A 22,863-nucleotide genomic window follows, 5' to 3' on the forward strand; every position below is an offset into this window, starting at 1 on the left:
TGCATCTTATGCATAAATATAACGTCTAACACGTGCAAATCAGTAAGTAGGTCGTACTCCTCTCCACTGCCACATTACCAAGTTGTTTCATGTGCTTCCATCTTCAAGCTCCATCTGAAATTCACTCTATAAGACAGAGCGTTGACTCCACTTCACGCATTTCCCTTTTGACCACCATACAGTGCCTCATCGCATCTCTTCCCTCTCTTCTCATTCTCTCCATCTTGCCCTCTCTCTGTATCTCAGTTGCTCCTCTTTTCTCATCCCATGTGCAGAGGCAATCTTTTTCTCTTGCATCCTATCCTCATAGTTTCAATTTCAGTCTATTCATTAATTGTATTGGATCTTATTTTATGTCTCCCCACTCACTCTCCCTTTCAATCTCTCTTTCTCTCTCTCTCTCTTCCATCCTCCCTCTCTCTCTCTTCCTCTCATCTTGGAGACAGTAGTGTGCATGCAGCCTCAAATCTAAGCCGCTGCCTGTCAGGCTGCTCCGTTTATGCGCTCTGCGCTACTCTCTTTTCCTCTCCTCTCCCCTATGCGCTATACTGCACTGCACTGCACTACTCGTCTCTCCTCTCCTCACATCTCCATCTCTCCTCCTTCTTTTTCTCTCTTCTTTCTCTTCCTCTACCTGCGTCCCTCTTGCACCACACACTCCTGTCTCTGTTGTGCATTGCTGCGCTCTGCTCCATTGTTTGGGGAAATACTGTACACTCTGGGTTTTTTTCGCGCCAGAGCTGATTGCACTCCGGCTACTGGTGGAGGAGGATTCAGATGCTCCTGGTGCTCCAGGTTTGGCTTGCCTTGGACTTTTTGGATCTGTGGTGGCCAGCAAAGAAGAGAGGACAGGGAGGAAGAGGAGAGTGGGCAGAGAGCTGCCCAGGTGAGAGCTTCATCTGCTTTGGGAAGTAAAGGTTTCAAGGTGGTGGCAGTAGTGGTGGTGGTAGTGGTTGATGGTTGCCTGTCGAGGGTCATGCCCTGGGACTTGCGTGCTTCTCGGCAGTTGGAGTTGGAGACCCTCTCCCATTTTTGCCCCCCTAGTGGGGCAGCATTGATCCTGGTGCCGGGAAAAGCCACCGGGCACCAGTGGCTCCACCGTGAAGAGTGGGCACCATGAACCAGCTGGATGCGCCACGGCCACTCAACTGGACCATCAGAAAACTGTGCCATGCAGCCTTCCTGCCATCTGTACGCCTGCTAAAGGTAAAAGAACACAGGGGAAGGGGGAGTGGGAATGAACTAAAAACTAGATGTCCAGGGAGATGCACTGTAAAATATGTCAGGCAGCCTGTCTGCTATCCTGCTACTTTCCGAAGGAAAATGAGTAGAAAGAGGTGTGAGGATATAAAATGAATGCTGGAAAAGCTGCTGTGCCACATCCCTGGATGTACTTAGTGGATAACCCGGTGGATGTAAGGCAGGCGTTAAGAAGGGATAGATGGAAGGATGCTGTCAAAAATGAAGATAAGTGTGGAAAACTGCCAGCATCACACTCAGAGGGGAGCACAAAGCTTTGGAAGTGTGGGGATGTGCAAAGAGGATGAAAATGGAGACAGAGGAAGAGAAGGAGCATGATGTTAGAGAGGTGCATGCAGAGAGTGAGACAGAAATGGAAGAAGCAGTGACAAGAAAGTGTGTTGAAAGAGAACAAAATGCAGAAATGATTGAGAGCACAAAAAGACGGTGGGAAGAGAACAGGATACTGATAAGAAGAGATGGAAAGAAATCAGAGGGTGTGAATGGATTACAGGGGTCCAGTGTTGGAAATAACACGAGGGTTGCAAAAAATGGTGAAGGTGAAGAGACTAAATGAAAATAATGAGAAAAGAGGAAGGGAATGGTAGACGAAGAAATAAAGAGGCAAAATGCGAAGGAAGAGAGGATTTTTATAAGGATGGATGAGCAGAAATGCTGAATTAGAGATGACGGCGAGGACTGGGGAGATTTAAGGAAGAGGTTGGATGATGAATGTGCAACACCAAATCCCAGTGGACAGGTGTTCAAATGAATTCAACAATGCCTCTCAGTATGTATTTTCTTATAGTTAGATAGGTTTGGCTGGCAAACCACACCTTTTCGTGTCATCACCTGAGTGAAGGTGCGTAACAAAATGTGTGTAAATGAGTGTATATGCATCTGCATGTTTGAGCATGTGTGGGCACATCTGTGTTTTACAGCCTCTGTAAATTCAGAGTGCCTTTATATGACTTGTATGGCATTTGTACCCTAAAACCTAATCTTTATTCATCCATGTGCTTTTATAAGCCAGTTACAGGCACTCTGTAAGGAGGTCTATTGTTGGGGGTCTTGAATGCCTGTTCTTCACTCTCCTTTGATCTGGCTTTATCAAAGTGTCTCACAGAACAGTGTCGCTGTGATGTTGAAGCACACAACCAGAGTGCCTGTGCTCACATGTCAGGCATTTGCATTTGTATAGCGTGGTTAAATGAATATCATTGTAATCTTTGATTGAATGTGCATAGGGTGTGTGTATGTGCGCTTGTGTGTGTGTGTGTGTGTGTGTGTGTGTGTGTGTGTGTGTGTGTGTGTGTGTGTGTGTGTGTGTGTGTGTGTGTGTCTGTGTGTGTGTGTCTGTGTGTGTCTGAGAATGTACTGTAGAGTCATTGTCAACACGTGCTTTACTGTGGAACTTTACATGAGGTTTTGTTAGTGTGTGTTTAGAATATTCAGAGCACCCCACGGTGTAATAATAATACAAAATATTCCTTTTAGGAAAAAATCATGCTCCTAAATTGCACCAGTGAATGTTTCTAAATCCTTGGTGATTTTATTCCTAGAAATAAACATTTTTGGAAGTTAAGCCATGACTTCAAGCCACTGAAAACAGCGCCAAACTTTTAAGTGAATTTAGACAAATTACATTTGATTGATTTTTTTTTTCTCCCTAAGCTGGATCTGTGAGCATCACGACTTGAATAGAGGATGTCATCAAGTGAGACATTTCTGGATTAAGTGCTTTGACACTGAATAAGTGATTCACTCTGTGCGCACACAACTACTCCAAAATAAATTTTATTTGAATTCAGGGCTCCCAGCTGTGAAATAGGAAATGTTCTCTTCCCATATTCCCTCTGTGTATCCGCCAACTGTTTTCAAAGCAGCTCCAGAATTGACAAAATCATTACCACAGTGTTGTGTCTGTTGTTTTACTCAGGAGATACTTGCTCAAATAAACTGAAAATGATTTGTAAAATATTACAGAAATAATTATGATTTTCACTTGGGGTGGGTCTTTGCTCCAAAGCTTCGGGCTAATTTTTAATTTTGAGGTTAAAGTTTTGGGATGAGGTCAAACATGCGCAAATTTCTATGTTCACTTCACAAGGAGTACAACTTTGAAGAACTTTGACCACTGAAGTTGTAGCCTAAACCACAGCACAGAAGTGAGTGTGGCTGGCTCTTTGCATTCGCCTCAACAGGCGATGAGCTCCTGCTTGCATTTGTACACGTGTCACTGTTCTCTTTAGGAATGTCAACAGTTAACTTCCCGCACTTTGCTGTGCCACACTGGAAACAAGTGTCTGCTTTCCATGTCCGAGGATGTCTTGCAGCCAAAAATTATGGTGCTGCTAACCAGGGGGAAAAGGTGTGTTTCTTGCTGGTCTGAGGCCATCACCTAGTTTATGTACTGAAGGATCAAGGCTGATATTCTACCAATCAGTGTGGTAGAGGGGAGGATTTCACCTCGACCCCAAAAATGTTATACCATCGAGAGCTACTGTGGCTTAACGCAGTTAAAATGACTTTAAGTAAAAGAAGGAAGGATGAGCAAAATGTCAACCTAGCCAGGACAGACAAGACAGCTCTGACCACCAACTGCTGGACAGCTCTCGCAAACAAAAGCTACATCACAACTACCTGCCACTTCATCACTGCTGACTGGGAGATGTAGTCCAGTGTCTCTCTGTCTGATGTATTTAGCACAAGTCACAGAACTTTGCAGAGAGGCTGGTTAGTGCAGTGGAGACATGGGGACATTTAAACAGAAATTTTAAGTTAGAATAGCCAACCTAAAACACGTGGGAAGCAGTCAAAATTGAGCACAGCTCGTTATCGGTAAGGTTGAACATTGTCTGTAAAAAATTGCATGTATCAAGATCCATTTTAAACTCTTAATCGCATTCTTCATTAAGCAAATTGTATATTAAATGCTGCTGAAATGTGTGAAATTTTGCACCATGCCAGCAGCTGAACCTGTAGCCTGGGTTATCATCATGCATGAAGCTACTGAGGATCTCTGAAACTGGGTTTGTGAATCCTCCCAGGGAGGCATCAGCCTGTCAGTGTGAAATTAACCTAATAGGCCTGTCATTATTGTAGAAATTTCTGCACGACAAGCACTTTCCTCCAATGTCCCTCTAACTTATTACCTGCCTGCAGCTGCCAGCTGCATACATATATACTTGTGTGTGCAAGTGAGTGTGACTACAATTTATAGGCTGTCAGAGATGTTCCCTCTCTTCCTTGGGCAGGAAAAAATGTCCAGCAGTTAGAGTGTGTGTGTGTGTGTGTGCGTGTGTTTGTGCGTAGGTGTGTGCTTGTGTCCGTGCACATGCCTTTCTATGAGTATGTGCATTTATAATGCGGTGCTACAGGCACGATGCAGTAAATATGTACTCTGCAAGTGCCGGTGTGTGAGCGTGAGTTGAACCCTGCGGTTTGCACAGAGTTAAAGTAAATTTAATAAGAACGGAAACCCTTGTGTTTAATATTAAATTGATATTGCAAACATGGATAACGCACCACCAAGAAATGTAATGTAAGTGCTAGCAACATATCCGTCTCCTCAAAGATAACCAGTAGTGCAATTTAATCTCATGTCTTATACAAACGCACATAACCAACCTGACCACCTGATTTACCCTCAGCCAGTGTTTCTCTTACGATTCGATGCGGTTAATCAAAAACCTATTACCAGTTTCATCACCTTGTTAACCCACCTCTATTATTCTTAATCTCACCACGTAATGAGTGAAGTGTGTGTGTGTGTGTGTGTGTGTGTGCACAGACCTAAAGCATGCTGAGATATCGATCATTTGGAGATATCATTTTCACAGTGGCAAGACCCCGAAGCTCATAGCATCGATGTGGAATTGACTCTATTTGATGTCCTATCCATTAGAGAACCGTGGCTTGCACTGTGAAAAATTGTATGTGTGTGTTTGTGTTCTTGTGTCTTTCAGTTCAACACAAAGGTAAATACCATCGAGCTCTGAGTCAGTCTGAATGGACTTATTTCAATTTAGTGTAAAGGTCCGGTATGTAAGATTTAGGGGGATCTATTGGCAGAATATGGCAGGAATGGAGTATAATATTTACAGTAGTGAGTATTGCCCCCGGAGCATTGAAAATTCAACACCCCTCAGTCAATACAGATTCTACCAGAAGTCAACCAGTCTTTTTTTTTTTTTTTTTTAAGTCAGTGTGCATTACAACATAACAGATAGAACATGTCGATGGTGATTTATTAATAAGGGGAATCATAAATATACTTTTGTATCAGCTGGCAGGTGACGTGCGCTATCATTAACGTGACCCCCACATATGTTTTCCCTACCCGAAACAAGATTTCAAACTGAAGCAGCTGTTGATTAACCCCCAGTGATCAGTTAGAAGAATCACAAGAATGGGATGACCTGCAAATATAATGCCTGTGACCTCAGCTGGCGCCAACATGGAGGTAAAAATAAAAACATTTTTCAAGGTTTTTCAAAAAATGTGAATCGAATCAGTCACGAATGTGCAAAACTAATCAGGCTGATGGGTCCTGTAGTATGTGAGATAAGCTGTGGACAAGCCGTAGGTCCATTGATCGCGCACGCACACATGCGCACACATGCAAGTGATCAAGTGACACTTTGTCTACAGAAGGCATGGGCCCTTTTCCACTGAGTCCACCGAGAGAGCCTTTTGCATTTTCTACACATTTTGCAGCCACATCAGGTTCTCCTACACGCCTGGAAGGGGAGGGTGAGGTGAGATGGTTGCAATCTGCAAACTCACTGGTAGATGCCAATAAATCCTACATACTGGTCCTTTAAGATGAAGACATACCCAAAATATAAGCATTTGTCTGAAAGGGTAATAGCACTACACTAACTCAGTTTTATTAATGACCCTGATCTGACAATGAATCAAGTTGTTTGCACCGACGTGTAAGTACCCAACAAGTAATTGAATTCATTACAACAGCTTCCTATTGACCTTTAAAATGGCAAGCAATTGGTCAAGTTCCACTTCACAGAAGAGCAATACCCCTATTAGACAAGGGGGGGTAAGAGGTGTTTCCTGAACTAGGACACCTAAAAAAAGAGGAGAAAGCACACCTGGGGTTTCACTCTGGTCCACGTGCTCTCACCCTGCGTGTCGAGCCAGAAAGCCATTCAGAAAGAAAAGAGTCATACAGTTTGTATTTCACTGTCCCTTTGAAACCTTGCGCTCTTTAATCCAGACTTTCATGAAAGAGCTCTTTACTGGATATGGCTGACAATGTAGATTTAATCAAAATTTTCCCCCTGCCAGACCTCGTGTCTTGTTTCTGAAATGGTTATACACAACACTGACAGCTGGGGTTTTTACAAGCTTAAGTCAGAGATTTTGTGTAGACTCAGTGGTATAAAGTGTGAAACAGGGAATAATACTGAAGAATCAGAAATGGAAAATTTGTCTTCTTTTATCCTCTTTTGGTGACTTCTACTTCTTTCATACTCACCAAAATTCAATTTGTTTCAAGGCCTCTATCTTTTCTTTTGTTTTTTAAGGTGACAGCCTCTTTTTATATGCCACATTTTGGATCGTGTTCTTTTGATAGTCTTACTTTTGATAGTAATACTACATTAAGTTAAGTTAAGTTAAGTTAACTTCCTCGTCTCTATCAGTTTCAAAAGAATAATAGTTCTTATATCCTCACCCCTTTAGGAGTGTTAATATGTCTGCAGTGCTGTGCAGTGATTGTGTTAAGAAAATGCTGCACACAGTGAATACTGTTATAATCCTTTCTTTGGTTCTCTTCATGAAGTCATTCATTCTCTGCCCTCCCTCTCTTTGTCTCTGCCTCGCATTTTTCTCTGTTGTGTCCCGTCTGTCTTTCTGTAAGTCTTTCTCTCTTTCAGCTGCTTTTTCTGCCTCTTTTTTCTTTTTTTATTACAATCTCCTCCCTCCTCCGTTTTTGTCTTCTGTTTCCCATAATCATAAAGCATAGATAAAACTCCATCTTATGCAAAAAACATGGGGGACGGGATGTTGCTGCTAAAAAAAGACATATATCTCTCTGCTGCTAAAAATACATTTGTGTTACATAAAAAAGATGCACTGTTGCAGTGCTTTATATCATCTTGTTTAGCTGCAAAGAGTGAATATGGATGGGAGTTCAACTCACACGGCAATCTAAATTGAGTTTTTATAAAAAATCTCCTGTCCTCTTAGTGAGAATTCTGACACCCACGATATACAGTATAAACAAGGAGCAAAGTACAATCTGTCACCCATAGGTGGCACCCCCCATTTTTCTATCTACAGTAGATACAGTGAGGTAGATGCATACAGCGGATCTCAGCATAAAACATGTTGAAAAGAAATGTGCTAATCTTAAAAGCCTGGACATTTTAAGTCTGACCTGTACTCTTTCATCATATATCACACATTTTAAAGTATATATCTATATGTAATGAGAACAGAATGTTTCATGACTAAACTGATCTGTATTTTCTTCATGTATCTGATAAATATGAGGGAGTGGGGCCTTTTAAATGATATAGATGTTGCACCAGTGCAGCAACCAACAGTCTTGTGCCTCAGCATTTCTTTTTACCGACTAATGAGCGTAATCCATTCACTGGATTGATAACAAGTGTCTGTTTGATATGATACTGTGCATAAAACATCCTATTACTGTTTTGAGCTGGTAATGAGATGTAATGCGATTGTTGGAGGAGCTAAAGTATTGCAACAGATTTTTTTTTTCTCTGTCTTTGCGTTAGACTCCATTTGTACAACAAATGCTGGGCTAGATTTAGACACATTCTGATAAATCACAAAGATTGGGGCAGCAGGAATTCTTCCAATTACCAAGCTCTCTGAAACCACCGCTTATCTGATTAAATTTGCCATGTCGCATGATAATGACATCCAAAATATGCACGTTAGGATTTATGTGTGCTTTCTGTTTTATTGGGTTTATTTTAGTGTGCATAACACAAATCCAAAAATGACAGATGATGTATTGTTGTTTCAGGTAATAATCTAATGTTATTTGTAGTTGGCAGGTAAATATAAAAACGTTACTTGCAGCATTACAGCAAAGAAAAGGGCCACAAAACATTTCAGCATGTGCACAGTGCATGTACAAAGAAATCTAGCTGTTCTGTGTGGATTTACAGTGCATGTTGGTCCTGTTTCTCCCTAATTCCCCACCCTCGTTTTCTCTCTAGCGTCCGCACTCACTGACAGATGCTGAAGTGTTGAGAACAAATTCTACTTGAGTGTTGAATGAAACTGGAGCAAACAATGTGTTGTCACGCACACACCTAAGGGAGGGTCCTTTTCCCTGTACCTCAGTCTTCCTCTTTTTTTTCTTTGTTTTTGTGCTTTTGGCTTGTGAACATTCCTTCAAAGTCACAGGACGTCTCAGAGCCCGCTTGTTTGTGTCTCAATTAACCAGAAAATACCTCATTTATGATATTTCAATTAAAACAGTATCTCACTAATGAGCCGAAACGAGAACATAAGCTGCCAATTAACACCTAATTCCTTTATTCTGGCACACAAAGGCTTTACATTTCCTATTTGGCTCGCTTCCATACAACATCATGGGAAGTAAAACAGGCTGTGTGCAAATTTGTCTTTTATGCTTTTTAGAATATCTGGATCTTTGAACAAGAAGCCAGTTTGAGGGAACAATGTGTCGTCATGCTGTTCGTATCTTTGTTTCTTAATTCATTTGTCCTCCATTAACGCAACAGATGGTACAGAAAGACTGTACCTACGAGTCAGCTGCTGAATCATTCATGAGAATCGATGCTGAAAGGACCCGCAGATTCAGAATAAATCTATTATTTGACAAACCTCTAGTTTTTACTATGGGAAATTCTCACAAGCTAGTGCACAAACATCAATAACACACACACTCAAATGCAAATTCCATATCCATCCACCCACAACTCCCACCTTGTAGTCATAGCAGCAGCATCCCTGACACTACCAGCAGAGTTATGAACTCTGAACACTGACCTTTGACCTGTAAACTGTCATGGGGAATTATATGCTAGTGACGGAGGGCTGTTTAATTATGTATGAGGACCGCAAGTCATGAATCCTCCTGATACGCTTTATGAACACTATATACCGATGTAGAGAGTGTGTCACACTGGTATTGGGAGAATTTATAGTGTTCATTTATGTACACGCTGGGTCGCCTGTGCGTGCCAAGGTTTGTGCGCGTAGTTTCTAGCTGATGGAATTTATGTGCATCTTTATGCTGTGGCATGTTTCTTCAAACCCACATGTTAGATTTAGTCTGAGCCTTTCAGAAGCTTTGAAGTATTTCATCATCACTATTCCTCAGCATGTGGACATAGGAACGCCAGGGAGAATCTGACTTGAATTCAGACCCACAACATTAAAAACATTAAAACATGAAGCTGGAGCCGGGGGGAAAGCAATTAGCTTGGTTCTGTCCAAATGTACAGTATATATACTGCAATGCATCGTTTTTACACTTCTGTAATAGGGCTGGGTGTTATATCGATGCTGTCTTGGATATTGTACATCATGATATAGCCGATGTTGTCTTTTTCCTGGTTTTAGAAGCTGCATTGAGGTATATAATGTTATTTTTTATTATTTATATGCCATTTCACCCATCCCTATTCTGTAAATCCCAAAATGTTGAGCTATTCCTTTAATTCTCCATGAAATTTAAAAGTCTTACATTCATAATCTTCAAAGTATAGACATGGTAAGTGCAAGACCAATTTAATTAATCACTTTAATTAGTTAAGTGCTACTGTTGTAGTGTGGGACTGCCTAGAATGGGGAATGAGGCTGTTTCATATAGCCTAAGACGCTGGACCGTGTGTCTCTGTCAGGATTAACTGGTTGCGGCTGTCTTTAGTGCATCATGGCATATTATTCATATATGCATGGATCCTTGGGAGGTAGTTTACAGCTAATCAATAGGTCAACAATAGATCAATAAATCCACTAATCAATGCATTTCCATTTAATCACCAAAGTGTCTTAGCATTTTGCATTTGACCATGTGGTGAGAATCATGCAAGTACATCAGCTTCATCAAATACGCTGAAATGCTTCATGTGTTTTATCTAGAGACTATAAGAGATATAGAGACTTTTTTAATGGACCAAGGTGCAGTCTGAACAGATGAGCCTGTGACAGAAAATGTGGAGAGTCTCTAGTGTCCTGATGATTCAAGATGTTCATTGTCATTCCAGTTATTGAAGTACGATCGTGTGAAACTGTGGCTGGAAGGCTCCATTACATAAGAACAATACAATAAATAATAAAGACATACTGTAGACAAAGAACACTAATAAAATCTGTGTAAGAAAAAACACACATAAAAAAGAACAATGAAAGAACAAGAGCTCTTTCCACTGTTGTGGAGCCAGGATGGAAAGTAGCCTGGCCCTCCGTTGTAGTTAGGGATTAGCAAGCCGATTGGCAGTAGCCGAGCATAGTGGACAGGCTGGGGTGTACAGTTTGACCATTTCCTGGATGTTGGATGAACTTGAGTCATTCGCAGCACGGTGGGCAAGAAACTGTCTTGAATCAGATTTGAGCGACCACCGGCAGCCAGTGCGGGGTGTGGAGCTTGGACAGGTTGAAGGCCAGCCGGGCTCTCCTACAGTCTGGACGAGCAGCAGAGGTTGGACGACACACGCAGGTACGCCAGCCAGGAGCGAGTTGCAGTGCTCTGGGCGTGAGATGACAAGAGCCTGGACCAGAACCAAGACTATAATTGTCAAGGCTGTTAAGGTAATGAAAAGGCACGCTGAGGTGTGAGGGGAGGATGGGAAAAGTATTTGAATTACATCCTGAGCTCAGGAGACTAAAATTAGAGCCTGTCTGATAATCTAATAATAATAAGAGAGCAGAAGCCATATTGTTATTGAAGTGTATGTAATCCGTCAAACTGTTGAATTGAAGCCACCCAAGCAGTGCTGCTCCGACAGTGTGCTGAAATGCAGGCAGATAGTTGAAGTTTCAGCACCATGGACAGTGACTACACAGCATCTCTTAAACTGTAATACTGAAGACACAGAGATACAAAATCCCAGCCTGAGATTTTATTTTATTTATTATTTAGCATAGTCAGTCTTATTCATGAGGGCTACAACTAACAGCTGATGTACCAATTATTTTCTCATTAAAGCGTTTTATCTATAAAATGTTGGAAAATAGTGACAAAAGCAATTTCCCAGAGCTGTATGTAGGTATAAGTGATATTGTCAAATGTCTAATAATCCAAAACTAAAACATTTTTGCTTGATTATCATGTAAGACAAAGGGAATATGCAAAGTATGTCTCCTCTGTTAGTCAGTAAATCAATCAGTTGACTCAACTTTAATATTCATAATTGCACTGTGGCTTTCATGTTGTGTATGTATGCATGTTCAACAGTATTTTAATCATTTATAATTGTGGATAGAGGCTAATATATTTAAGGACCTGCCCAACCACCAAGGCTCTAAGTTTGGTGGCCAAAGTACATTTTTGGTAGCCCAAAAGTAAACAAGACTCCCCTTTTGTCCATGAATTGTGATGTGGTAATTCCAGATAGCTGAAAAATGAGCATGACTTCTTACCTAGTTGAGGAAAAGCACACCGCAGTACATTTTGTCCTTAGATGTGTCAGATTCTAGCCATTAAACTCCTGCTTCCATTCGCTCATAAATTTTCATTGCTGTTTCTTTTTTCACAGCCCGCCTTTTGTGTTTCTGGTTCATCTGTTAGGATTAGGCCAGTAGTTTGAGCGGGCTCAGTAAATGCATACCTCTGTATCCCCAGCATATCAATAGCTACCCAGCAACAGGTAATGCTCACTATTTTTTGTAAAATATTGAACTAAAAAGCACAAAAGAATCTGGATGTTTGTGCAGCTGTAATACTGTGTTTGTGCAGGTTTGCAGTACTGGGATAAAACTACTCTTTCAAGCAGCACAGGGCCATGGTTATTTTAATACTGGAAACACTGATGTAATATTATTTTCTCTCACAACACTTCCCATGATTTTTTATTAACTGTATATGGGCTGTCAGTACTGTTGAAGAGTTTGACTGCATGAGAATAATGTTTTTTCCTTTGCTCAGTTTTTCTTTTAAAATACAGTAGTTAATCTCTATGATACAGATTATCGTCTTGCTCTGAAGTGAGATAAGACTTGGACTGTCTATAGCAGAGGATGTGTGTGTGTGTTTCAGAGTGTGTGACATGAAATCACGTACTAGCCCTTATTACTTGCAGGATTGGCACTGACAGAGCATCGCCTTTTTAAAACCCTGACAAACTCATGGGACATGTAGGTGCCGTCTGTTGATGTCTGGCATGTGGTAGTCTCTAAATAACTGATATGGTAACTGTGGTGAGTCTGTGTGTGTGTGTGTGTGTGAAAGGCTGAGTCATGATATAATTTTTCCAAATTCTAAGCCATTATGAATGCTGTGCAAGCCCCTGGTTGATGGCAGTATATTAACCCGCACTGCTCGTTGACCCAGTTCAGCGCCCCAAAACTTGATAGAGAATTCTAATTTTTCACACCCAACCTGCCGGGTTGCGCAAATTGAGGTGCCATTTATCACGCAAAGAAGACAGACACAGAAGATTGAATATTATTGTTTTCACTCTCTGCATATTGCTGATTTAATATGCTGAAGGAGATCAAACTTTTGGAGCTGTACACAGTCGTATCTGTTGCATAAAGAGTTACAGTAGTTTTTTATCATTTTAAGGCATCAAATAAAAACAAAAGGGGGATTTTTATTAGTTTTTATTTCTTCATTTTAGGGTTGCCTGCACATAATGGCTATTCCTGGCTTCCATATTTGTGAAGTACACATTAATCAAAGTGATGATTTTTATTGAATTATAACAGTTCTGTAAAGTTTGTTAAGTTTCTTTGCAGAAAGGTGCATAGTGAGCTTCGGGGTTTGTTGCTAATGATCTCTTCTCCATGAAAAGATAAGCATATCTGGCACTTTATCTGTTGTGTTGGAGGGCTGGTGCTGCGGTATGTGACAGCCAAATGAAAAGGAGTGAATAAAAGATTTTTTTGAATATAAAGAGTGTTGAAAGAGAATATGATTCTTTATGACAGGAAGAGTCTTTTAACAAAATGCTTTGATCTGAGAGAGCATTGGAAACGAGTGCGTGCTCTCTCTCTCTCTGCCTGTCCCTCCTTTATGTAATGTCTCATTTCATCACTCTCTCGATCTGTGTCTTTCTATCCGTCCCCCTCGATGTTTCCCTCCCAGCTTCAGCATCCGCGACTATCAACCTCACTCTGATAAGCACCCTGTTCAACTCTGTCTCATATTCGCTCTGTTGTATGCCGTCAGAACCTCCTGCATATTCATACAAAAAACAGTTTCCATCCTACTCAGCCACACTGACATTATTAGGCTATATCTGTTCTTTTTCGAGAAGATTTGTCGAGGCATGTAGACTTCCTATGTGAGAGCAGCTGCCATGTTTAAAGGGATAGTTTGACATTTTGGGAAACACACTTATCAGCTGTCTGAGCAAAGGTTAGATGATAAAAGTGATACCACTCTGTTAAGTAAAGGAAGAGCCAGGATCTGATTAGCTTAACATAAAGTTTAAAAGTTTCCCCTGGTTGCAAGGCAGTGTTTCAGTGAACATGTAGTTGCAGCATGCATCATCCTGTAAACCCACAGCTTGTCATTTTTAAATTTGTTTGTGTTAATAAACAAGGCTGGCTCATGGTTTACTTTTGCTCCCAGTCTTTATGCTAAGCTAAGCTCCATATATCCATCGTCAATAGAGGGCGCTGGGGCGCCGCCCCACCTCTCCCCACATCTTAAAACTTCAGCGAAGAAGACTTAATAACTTTAAAATTTATACTGTATATTTATTTAAATGAGCAGCGATGATGATGTGCAGGTAGTGAGTAAAATGTATCATCTGCACTAAAATGCGCTGTTAAAGATATTTTACTATGTCTGAAGTTACGGATAGGTCACGTGTTTCCGGCTTGTGGCGCAGTCATCTGAATGCTGCTGTTTTAAACAAGTCAACCTCTGGGTGGCAGCGGCGAGCGACTGGCTCGATCTACATCCGATAATCAATACAGTAGAGTGAGATGCGTTGCTAGTTTGGAGAGTTTAGCGCGTCAGCTGCTACGATGGAGACATAAAATCCGCGAAACAACGTGTTCTTGAGAGGAGAACGTTAGAAGAGAAGCTCGGGGTTAAAGAACCTGGACCTGATCAGCCGACAATCAGAGGAAGATGATAAACTGTCTGTGTTGAACATGGCGACCGTGGAACTCAGCCTCACTCTGGGACCAGGTGATCTTCAGACAGGTGAGCCGGGCTGGATAAAGTATTCAGATCCTTTAGTTCAGTAAAATCACCAATACCACACTGTGAGTAAAAGTACAGGTACAGGTAAAAGTCCTGCAGGCAAAACCTTACTCGGGTAAAAGTATGTAAACTTTATCAGCTGTTCTCAGTATGAAAAGTACAAGTACCCACTGTGCAATAAAATGCTTCCTGTCAGTGAATAGCAACTGTATCTGTCAGGTAAATGTAGTGGAGTAAAAAAGTTAAGTAGAACTATAAAGTAAAGCAAGTAAGTACATTTTAAACCACAAGATGGCAATTTTTAATTAATTGATTTATTTACTTATTCTTAAATCTTGTTATTTTCTAATAGATTTTAGTGTGTTTATAATTTTCTTCCATTGTCTGAAGGTTTGTGGTATCAGATTTCTTTCATACTTATTGCGGTACTTTTTGCATACTTTAGTCTTTCAGCATAAATTGTACAATAAAATACAATTATTATGAAGGACCTGCACTAATTATAGTACCTTAACTTACCTTAACAGAGCAAGTTTAGGCTGTAAAACATGTTCATTTAGTTCTGCAAGTACAAATAAAGGCCCTTTTCGTATATATTAATATACTCTGGTGCAATACCTTAAGATGCTTGCCTGATTTTCACTATAACCCCCCTGGAGAAAAATTCACCAGCTGCCACTGGTAACCACTTATTCTGATGGGTCGCGGGGGGTCTGGAACCTATCCCAGCTGACGTTGATTTATTAATTTAAAATGCATTGACATGTAAAACAAGAGGCAGAAAAAGAAACAACATGAACATAGCGGGTCTAGCCATCCCCTGCAGTTGGCTTGTCAATAGCGGGGTATTTTAGAATTGCAGTTACTGCGACAGCCCTACCCCCTACCAATGCTTGCTTTGCACTGGTATCAATTTTCTCATTCGACTCTCTGCAAGATAGCAAATAAGCATCAAAATGCCAAAGTATTATTTAACCATTGTTCTTGTCTAACATATTCAAAGAACGGAAAGAACTCAACTGATCACGCAAAATTCCTGTAGTGCAAATGTTTTTTTTTTCCAGTTTTCATTCTGATGCTACACGTTACACTCTGCTGGGCAGCTGGACAACAGAGCAGCATCAGTGTGCTGCACTGTGCCGTGGTTGGAAGTGGGACAGGTTCAACACACACATACACAATTTGTCAATATCATAATGATCTCCTCTGTCACCATAAACACTCCTTTATTTATGGCCCTTAACACTTTTTATTGGCAATCAATATGTGGCCTTCCATAAGAGTTTGGAGGCATTTCAATCATTTAAAAGTGCTCTCAGAAATGAGAGCATTGTTTCACTCCTGCTTGTTCATTTTTATGATCTTTGCTCAGGAGGAATTCATACCTGGCTGTTGATGATTCCTCTCTATAAAAAGTTTTTCTCCATCACTTCCCACTGTCTCTGCACAGTAATTCATCTCTCACTCCCCCTCTGTCGTTAGCTCTTTTGTCAGCATCTGTCTCTCACTCTTTATCCACCTCCCTGCCGACGCTGCTCACACGAGCTGTGTCTGTGCTGTTTCAGTTCAGTGATCTCACCCAGGTCGTTAGCTGTGAGTGGTGGCATCTTAAATCATGCTGGGGCAGCTTTAGTTCCCCCCAAGTGCCCCCCTCCAAAATGTTTCCCTGCGCTTGCACTCAATTCAACACACATACACATTAGAAACCCTGAAACAAAAGCACACATGCTGCCAAATGCCACGCGCACACACGCACACACGCACACACTCTAATTTGCACAAAACAGCTAATTCCCATAACACCCCACTCACTAGCACACGCATGCAGGCATCTACAACGGATAAACCAGACAATGTTGTTTTATTGCATGTGTATGATTGGCCTGCTTCCTCTTTGGCTTAGAGTTGTAATGATACTTTTAATAGAAGTGTATTTCCTTTCCACCGAAATAGAGGGAATGCTTGAGGAGTCTGTAGCCAGTGGATGCATTCAGGCTTTTTCCTCAGCTTAAATGACACACTCATGCCCTCATGTGCACTGCACACACACATACATGCATGTGAAGAGCATGAGAGGTCTTTGAAGATCAGCTGTAACATTAAGCTTTAATTTTTAAATCTGGCGAAAATAGGCTGTGTGTCACCACGGGCCTCGCAGGAATTAAAACCTCATGTATGAAAATTGTCCTCTCCGTTTCTATTTCCCTCTCCATCTTTCCTTCCCTGCATCTTTGCCTTTATCTCAGTGCTTCTGTCTCTTTCATTTTACTCTCTGCATCAGGCCATTTAATTACCTTTGTAGAAGGGCCAGAAGGGGCACAAAAACAAAAAAAAGCAGAAATGCACAGCCTGAGTTAAAAAGTGTATCTGTGCTTAAAAGGATGGTTCAGATTGGTGGGGGTTGTATCAGGTTCTTCTAAATGGTCAGTTTATTGCCTACAGTAGATGCCAGTTGCCATGCCCCAGTTTGGAGCAGACGAGAAGGGCACCAGCACAGGAGAGGTGGTCTACCACAGCCTCTGTTTGTTTGTGTTGTTGTATGACTTCAGCGTTTTAAAAGGTTAGTTTGGATGCACAGAAGTCAAACAATCACACAAACAAACTAACAGATTGAGGCAGCAGTAGAGAAGCAACTCCCGTGTTCTGCAACGTAAAATTACTGATTTAGCCTTTGGAGTTAATTAGCCTACTCGTAAAATGATCTTCTATTCAAGGTTTAGATACTCATGAACTTAGAATGTGAACTGGTTATTGAAATTAAATCACTATGACATACTTAGTTATTTATAAGTGACCAATGGGCCAGGTTGAGGTTGAGGAAAGTGCCAGATTCGGTCCATGAGCCCCCAGTTGAACAGCCCTGCTCTACATCTCCTCCCAACCTCTTCCCATCTATCACTCTAACTATACTTTTGTCCCCTTAAAATGGAAAGAACAGCTCTAAATCTCATGGAGGAGCTATAGGACAGCACCCAGGGGAGCTCTGTCCGCCACAGCCAGTGTGTGAGCATGAGTGTGTGTGTGTGCACGTGTGTCCATGTGTGTGCATAAGTCGGCCTATGTTTCAGTGTAAATTTGTTCCCAATGCATAGCTACGTGCAACTCGCCGTCTGTTGGAAATATGCAGGATGGAGGTGGGAATGGAACTGAGAAAAAGAGTGAGTGTGGAGGTGTAAAAGAATGTAAGAATAGACCAATTTTATCATGAAGGTAAATGAGATTGTGTATGTGTGTGCTTTTATATGTGCATTGGTGTGTGTGTATGTGTGTGTAATTTGGGGTAACATTGAGTATGTGTGAGACATTAGAGGGGGATGTGTGAGTGTGTGTGTGTGCATATGTGCCTGCGTCTGTAAATTGGATATTGGGACATGGAAAATGAAAGTGAACAGCATGGCCACACAGAGCTATTTTTGTCCCTCCATCCATCTCTCAGTCCTTCTCACGCTCTCAGTTCTGGATTCCTCTGCCCCCCCCCCCCCCCCCAACTTTTATCCCTCCCTACCTTTTTTTTCTCTCCCTGTCATCTCTCCCTTTCTCTTCCTGTCCAACATATCTGATATATCTCCGGCCATATCAGCCCAGTCTGACCAGTCCCCTCCTCTCAAAATCCCATCTCTTACAGACCAGCCACACTTCCATCTGAGACTGTGGTTACAGCCGCTACCCTGAAGGGATGACTGTCATTTTACATCTAAGAGGTTATTATAGCAGTGCTCCACTTTGGCTTCCAAAGTGCAGTTTTTACAACAGTCAGTCTAAAATTATCTCTGCAATCCTGTCATAAATCATTTCCACACACACACACAGACTTTTCCATGTCCTGCACAATTCTGCATCAAAAAGTCACTTTTTCAGTCTTTCCCATATTTTTTGCATAATATTTAGTCGTGTAGTTGGGATTTTTTCGTTACTGCACTGAAGTAGCGCTGTTGTTATGCCTCTGAGAAGAATTCGTTGGGAAATTCTGCAATAGTTATGCAGGATTTACCTCTGCTCCTTTTCATCTTTTCCTTACCCGCCTCTACAGTAGACAGCTCAGCCATGGTACATTAATCTGTATCTATAAAAATTCAATTTCTGCCTCAGCTACAGTAAGCGATCATTTCCATATGGGGAGAAATGAGGGTTGCTCTGGCTGACCGGATAGGTAGCAGGTGGGAGTTTATTAGATGGGAATAATGTAGAAGGTGATTAGGGATGGGAATTGATACTATTTGATTGATCCCAATGCCATTATTGTTCTGTTTATTGGTCCAATTTAGTCGTTGTAGCTGGGCATGCAATTCTTTATAGATTCTTTATTGATTACTAGTCAGTTTTAGTCCAGCTGGGTATGGCCTGAACGCTAGCTCCAACCATCTGACTTTCAGCACCTAAACTGGATGAAATGCAGAATATTTGTACAGGATTTATTTTCATTTAGCTTTTCTTAGTCAAAGAAGTCTGACAGTGTGGCGCTAATGTTATTATAACATGTATTTACCTAACGGATGTGCTGCTTGGCTGGGAAGCAGTGGCACTCATGTGTAGTACCAAATATGTGGCATTCCTGGAATTTAAGCCCATGTTGTGTAGAAATATGTTTGAAATGAAGACATATTTTGGACTGTTTCTTCCTTTCTGTCATAACTCTTGTTGCATGTTTCCAGCAGTGTGACGTCATTATTTTTCACTGTGCAGTAATCAAAAAGAAAAAAAAACATTCCAGCATCGATAAAAGCAATTGATAAGCTTGGAGGCATTCGATTCTGATTCTGACAATCTGGAACAGGTTCTCAACAGGTCCAGTTCTCAATTCCCGTCTTTAAATGTGATCAGATATAATCCAAGGTTCATTTCTAGAAATAGTTACAGTCAGTGTGTTTACTAAAGAACAAACAAACGTTTTAACAAAAACAGCTTGTTTTCATTTCAGCATGAACTTTAGTGAATGATTGTTCCCATGTGCACACAGAAGACGCAGAAAATGTTATACGAAGCATGAATTTTCTTTTGTGCAAACAATTGTGTGCAATTTAAACATAATTTTATATACCTGTATGCTAGTCTGTACAGCTGCACACTGACAGCATTGATATTTCTGTAAATTCATACAAAATTCATCCATGCTTCCTTCTGTTCTCAGATACTTTGCGCAGCACATACATACAGTATGGATGTTCTAACACTGCCTCCCTCTAGAGTGTGCAACAACAGTGGCAGCAGAACATCAAGAGGATTATACACTCTACGAGGACAACTAGAGACTTAGACAGCACTTCTCTCGCTGCTTGCCTTTCAGCCTGATCCCAAAAGGAGGAAAGTAGGATGCATCACTTTCACAGAGAGAAGGAAAAGGAGAGGGGGGGGGGTGAAGGGGTGGACAGAAAAATATGAAAGGGAAGAAAATGAAAAGAGACAATAATACGGGGAAAAGAAAGAAAATGGCTAAGTGTGAAGAAATGAATGAACAAGCAGGCGGAAAGAGAAACAGGAAATAGGATGCGGAGAGTCTGTGTAATGATGAATGCGTGCCCGGTGCTCTGTGGGATTGTTGGCAGGCGCTGTGCCGCTGAGCAGCAGCTCAAGTCCTGCCAGCAACCTTATGTAATGAAGCTTTATCCCTGTCACTCCACGAGGGTGAAAGGTACAGCGGCACATAGCCTCCCTTCTGTATATGTGCCACAAGGAAATATCGAGCTGGAGATCATGAACGGAGAACATGAATGGGACTTGCTTGCTCAGCTTCTCATTTTTGGCTCTTAATAGATCACATCTTGTGTTGTGACTCAATTAATTGTGTTAAAATGGGTTCACTTTAGAAAAAAAGTCTTGTTCAAGTGTGACATTGGTTTTGTACTTTTGACTTTAAAGGTTGTTTCAATTTCCGTTGCAATTAGATCAGTTGCTGAATCATTAATATGCTAATCTGTGCCAAGTACTGACCACTCTGATTTATAACAGATTGGAAATGGAATTAGAGATTTCATGTATTATCATGTAAATGGGTGTCCTTGGCTCTTAACTTAAGGTACAAAGCAGGTTGTTTTAAATGACAATGAGCAAAAAGATTTCTGTTAGGGCTCCAATACTAACCAGTGAAATTATATCAGCGCATTTTTATCAGGACACTATTTTGTCAAGAAAATGCCATTTCTGTTCAGGTGTTCCTCGCTTTATAAATAGAACAAGTTGTTGTTGCTCCCCTCTGGCAGCATTAGCAAACTCCTTGAACTCTGCATCGTATTGCTTGTGTTGAAGGAGCTACTTTTGCTAAAGTGTTATGCCCAGTTTCTCAGTTACATCACTGAAAATGATGCAAAATCACAACCTACTGGATTTGACTCAGTGGAGGCAAAAGTGACGGCTTTTAAATCAGCCATTCTTCCTATTTTTCAGACCCCATGCCACATAGTATTGTGCTTTAGAGTAAAACACATCAGGATTTAGGGAACTTTTTAAAAGGCAGTAACACTGTATTTTACACCATGATAGTTGGTTAAGTTTAGTCTGCGATCATGGACCAGCTACTTTCTGCTGCCCCACTACTACGCTGTATTGAATGAAGGAATTGTGGCAGCCCTGCAGAATATATTCTACTAGATTAATTTGTTAACTGTCATTAGTTGTAGAAAGATCTGAGCTGAACTATATTGATTAACTGTAAAGTTAATCAGACACTGAGTTTGTGCCTAAGGCAAAACAAGCACCAAGCTGTTGTAGAAAGAATGAGACGTTCTTTGTAGCTCGACACTTTCGCTGCATGTATGAAAGATCTGGATACAAGTTGCATTTAAATGGTGTGTTATTTCAGGATTTCTGTTTGCTCTTTTGTCTTTGCTGTGTGTGTTGCTTCATCCTCCGTGTGTCTTTTTTTTTAAGGATCACCACCATCTTCACACAGATTTTGACAGACCTATTTCAGGTCAAAGTCACAGGGTCAGCAGGGCAGGCAAACATTGCATGGTTGAGAGGAACTGGGTTGAAACAGAAAAAACAACCCTGGTTTTTACTTGTCGATCAGGAGGGGTCATGTTCAGTTCAGCACTGTGTAACGCACACTGAGGCGTGTGGAAAGCCAGTGATGCATTGAGTTGGTCCATTTTCTGGCATCTCACATGTGTATGCTTTTAGTATGATCTACTCATAGCCCCGCGAGAGCGCATCCATATTGCATGTTTTTTGAACATTGTTTGAACCCATGACCTGAGCTGTTTTCATGACACACTCAAGTTTAGAAGCCCTGCGGATCCATTTTTTCTTATCTTGTGCTGGTATTACATATTTGTATGTATGTGTTTGAGTGTGCGTCTGGCTAAGAGGGTCAGGTGCTTCACAGTAGCTGCTGCCAAGGGAGGCAGACAAAGAAAGCCTGGACCACAGAGAGGCTGGAAATGAGAGTAGCTATTTGGGGAAACCTCACACACTCCCCAGCTCTGCACCACAGGTGAAGAGAGAGAGACACACATGAGTCATTTCATGGGCAGACACCAGCTCATGAGTACACATCCACTGGGACATGTGCATACATTACTGTGTGTCTTCTGTGTATGATGGCATATGTGAAGTTAGAACTGTGTGCATTCACACACATGCACAAACACACACTATCTCTCTATCGCTCCCATATTTGCATGTTTGTATGGAGGCATTTCCCCCACTGGAATTGAATAGATTGATGGAACGGGGCAGGTGAGCGAGGCGGGAATAGGGGAAAGAAAAGCAATTAAAGTGGCAGTCAAATGGTAGCGGTGCAGCAGAGCATCGGATGGAGTCAGTCCCTAGCTTAATTATGCTTAGCCCTAACCGCAAGATGTGTCATCAGAGCCAGGAACATGTGGTCAGGCTTCATGTTAATGTGCAATCTGCAACTCCACTATCACCCATCTGATATTATAAAGCAGGAGAAAACTGTCTGGATTATGAATGTTTGGTATGATTGCTAAAAAAAACTTCACTGCACACTGTGAGGTGCAGAGTGACAGACATTGCAAAGAACAGCTGACTCGAAGATAATAATTTTAGCAGCTAGTAATTGTTCGTATTCTGGTGCATGCTCTCTCCAAATCCATTATATTTTGATGAATTCAAGTCACCTTAAATTCATGGCCGTTTGTTCATACTAGGGGTGGGAAAAATATTTGATCGCTATGTAAATTCAGTGTGTTCCCCAGGTGCAGGCTGCACGCTAAATAGCCAACAATCACATTTATCTGACAAGTTATGTTCACAGGCTCAATGATAAGGATTGCCTGCTTGCTGGGTGCAAGTAAAACCCCATGTCGTGCAAGTAA

The 22,863-nt window shown here is 41.3% G+C and overlaps 1 protein-coding gene across 1 annotated transcript in view; it reads left to right on the forward strand.

Annotated features, from left to right (window-relative positions):
- Positions 1-708: 708 nt before the first annotated feature.
- Positions 709-22,863, forward strand: part of trpm3 (transient receptor potential cation channel, subfamily M, member 3) — a 144,842-nt gene continuing 122,687 nt past the window's right edge. Inside the window, exon 1 of the mRNA XM_084728120.1 lies at positions 709-1,206. Coding sequence (XP_084584246.1) covers positions 1,117-1,206 — 90 coding nt within the window. The 5' untranslated portion in view covers positions 709-1,116. The remainder of the gene's footprint in view (positions 1,207-22,863) is intronic.

Source organism: Lutjanus erythropterus, chromosome 10, assembly GCF_056507025.1.
Source record: "Lutjanus erythropterus isolate fLutEry1 chromosome 10, fLutEry1.hap2, whole genome shotgun sequence".
In the NCBI taxonomy this organism is placed as follows: domain Eukaryota; kingdom Metazoa; phylum Chordata; class Actinopteri; order Lutjaniformes; family Lutjanidae; genus Lutjanus; species Lutjanus erythropterus.